Source organism: Cucurbita moschata, unplaced genomic scaffold (genome assembly GCF_002738365.1).
Source record: "Cucurbita moschata cultivar Rifu unplaced genomic scaffold, Cmos_1.0 Cmo_Scf00020, whole genome shotgun sequence".
Lineage (NCBI taxonomy): Eukaryota > Viridiplantae > Streptophyta > Magnoliopsida > Cucurbitales > Cucurbitaceae > Cucurbita > Cucurbita moschata.
In genome coordinates this window covers 4,428,765-4,430,536 of record NW_019268536.1, presented here as the reverse complement: position 1 = coordinate 4,430,536, position 1,772 = coordinate 4,428,765, and the positions used below count along the sequence as shown (strand labels likewise).

The window sequence follows — 1,772 nt, the reverse complement described above, 5'->3', positions numbered from 1 at the left end:
ATTCCCATTCTTCAAACTCCGATTCGTATTGATCAACGATACAATAAGATCCATTTTGTATCATATATCCATTCTCTTCTCCTCAAAGGAACTTGTGAGCAGAACTAGTGTGATTAGAAGGGATCCTTTGTCTCCAGTTTTCTCCAACATTAAAGTGGCTACCAATCACAGAGAAATTAAATGTTACTTCAAAACAACTCAAAATTCAAGAACCAAAATAGTATATTAACTTATTTCTCATCATTGAACTTTTAGCATAATATATATATATAGAGAGAGAGAGAGAGGTAGATATATATATTTTATATATATATCCTTATGGAAGGATATTTTTACATGTGTGAAGAATTCCTAGCAGGAATCATGTAACACAAAATCTGTAATAAGCTTTGAAACAGAAGCAGGATTGTCGACATGGGGCAGATGGCCACTATTTGTTATTATTCGCATTATTGCATTTGGTAGCTCACAATGCAATCTCTGCAAAATCAAAAAAACCAAACAAAATCACTATCAAACTCTTTTCTCTCACAAGAAATATGCACATTTGGTTGGAAAAAAAACAGTTCAAACAATGAACACATACGGTTCAGGATCGAGGGAGTCCCAATCAAAAGCATGGAGGAAAGATACATTAACATCACAAATGGCAAAACTAAGCAATTTAACAGAAGACATGGATTCTTTTGATTAAAAACGAAACTCACCACTGCATCTTTATAGCGAATAATTCTGTCATCTTCGCCCGCAATGATAAGTGCTCTGTGCTTGACCTATTGGTTCAAGTACAGAGAACAATGTAGATGGTTAACTGACAGCAAGGCCAGAAACTATTCATTTGAACTACAACAATTGATATTATTTGAAAAATTCTTTAGTTTGTAACCATGCTTTTCTATTTCAACCTAAAGAACCCCAAAACCACTGTGATCGGATCAGTAAACATTTTTAGAGTGTACCTGAAAGTAACAATAGTTTTGAAAGGAAAAAGGAAAAAGGAAAAAGGAAAAATACAAGTTCAAATGTAAGCTTGAGATTTACTTTCCATTGAGTCGTTGGAAATACTGATGGAAAACTTGAGTTAACTTTCCCAGAAAATTTCAGCAAAAGGAACTCAATTTAATGACAGAGATCCAAAAAGGAGTTAAAACTGCAGCATCATAATGGGTATTTATGGATATACCTGTTTAATCTGGGAAATGACATTATATCCTCCGCTGTTCATAAAATTAACCGTTGCATCTTCCCACCAAGGCAATAGGCAGTGCAAACGGCCAACCTAATCCGTATAATAACATTACAAGTAGATTGTCACGTCATCACGCACCCACTAAACAAGATATGAAATCAGCAACTAAACAGAAATATCTTACTTTCATATTTATGACATATTTTGTTACTGTCAAAAAGTAATTGATGGATCATATTTCACACTCGTCAAAGGTGACTTAAGATTACAAAAAAGGTCTTCATGATTCACGTGGTAAACGAAAAGATTTGAGAAAAACAAGGGCAGGAAAAAGAAAGAAGCCATCCATCAGCATCAAAGTGTCTGAGATGAGATTGATAGGTTATATGCCTTATTAATGACAAATTCAAAAGCAACCTTTTCCAGAAAGGACATCAAGAGAAACTTACATTCGTCCATTCTAGATTTCGAGCAAGTGAAAGTCCATCGAATGTTAACTTATTTGCAATGAGGCGCAATGGGATACTTTTTAACAGTGAAACCTGACAATTCGTTGGGAAAAAAAAAAAAAAAAAAAAAAAAA

The 1,772-nt window shown here is 33.9% G+C and overlaps 1 protein-coding gene across 1 annotated transcript in view; it reads right to left on the bottom strand.

The window, feature by feature from the left end:
• Window positions 1–282: 282 nt before the first annotated feature.
• LOC111457484 (uncharacterized hydrolase YugF-like) overlaps window positions 283–1,772 on the bottom strand; it is a 5,447-nt gene continuing 3,957 nt past the window's right edge. The window contains exons 7-10 of the mRNA XM_023099698.1: window positions 1,639–1,731; window positions 1,184–1,279; window positions 708–773; window positions 283–480 (exon numbers count right to left, since the gene is read on the bottom strand). Of these exons, the coding sequence (XP_022955466.1) occupies window positions 352–480; window positions 708–773; window positions 1,184–1,279; window positions 1,639–1,731 (384 nt within the window). The 3' untranslated portion in view covers window positions 283–351. The remainder of the gene's footprint in view (window positions 481–707; window positions 774–1,183; window positions 1,280–1,638; window positions 1,732–1,772) is intronic.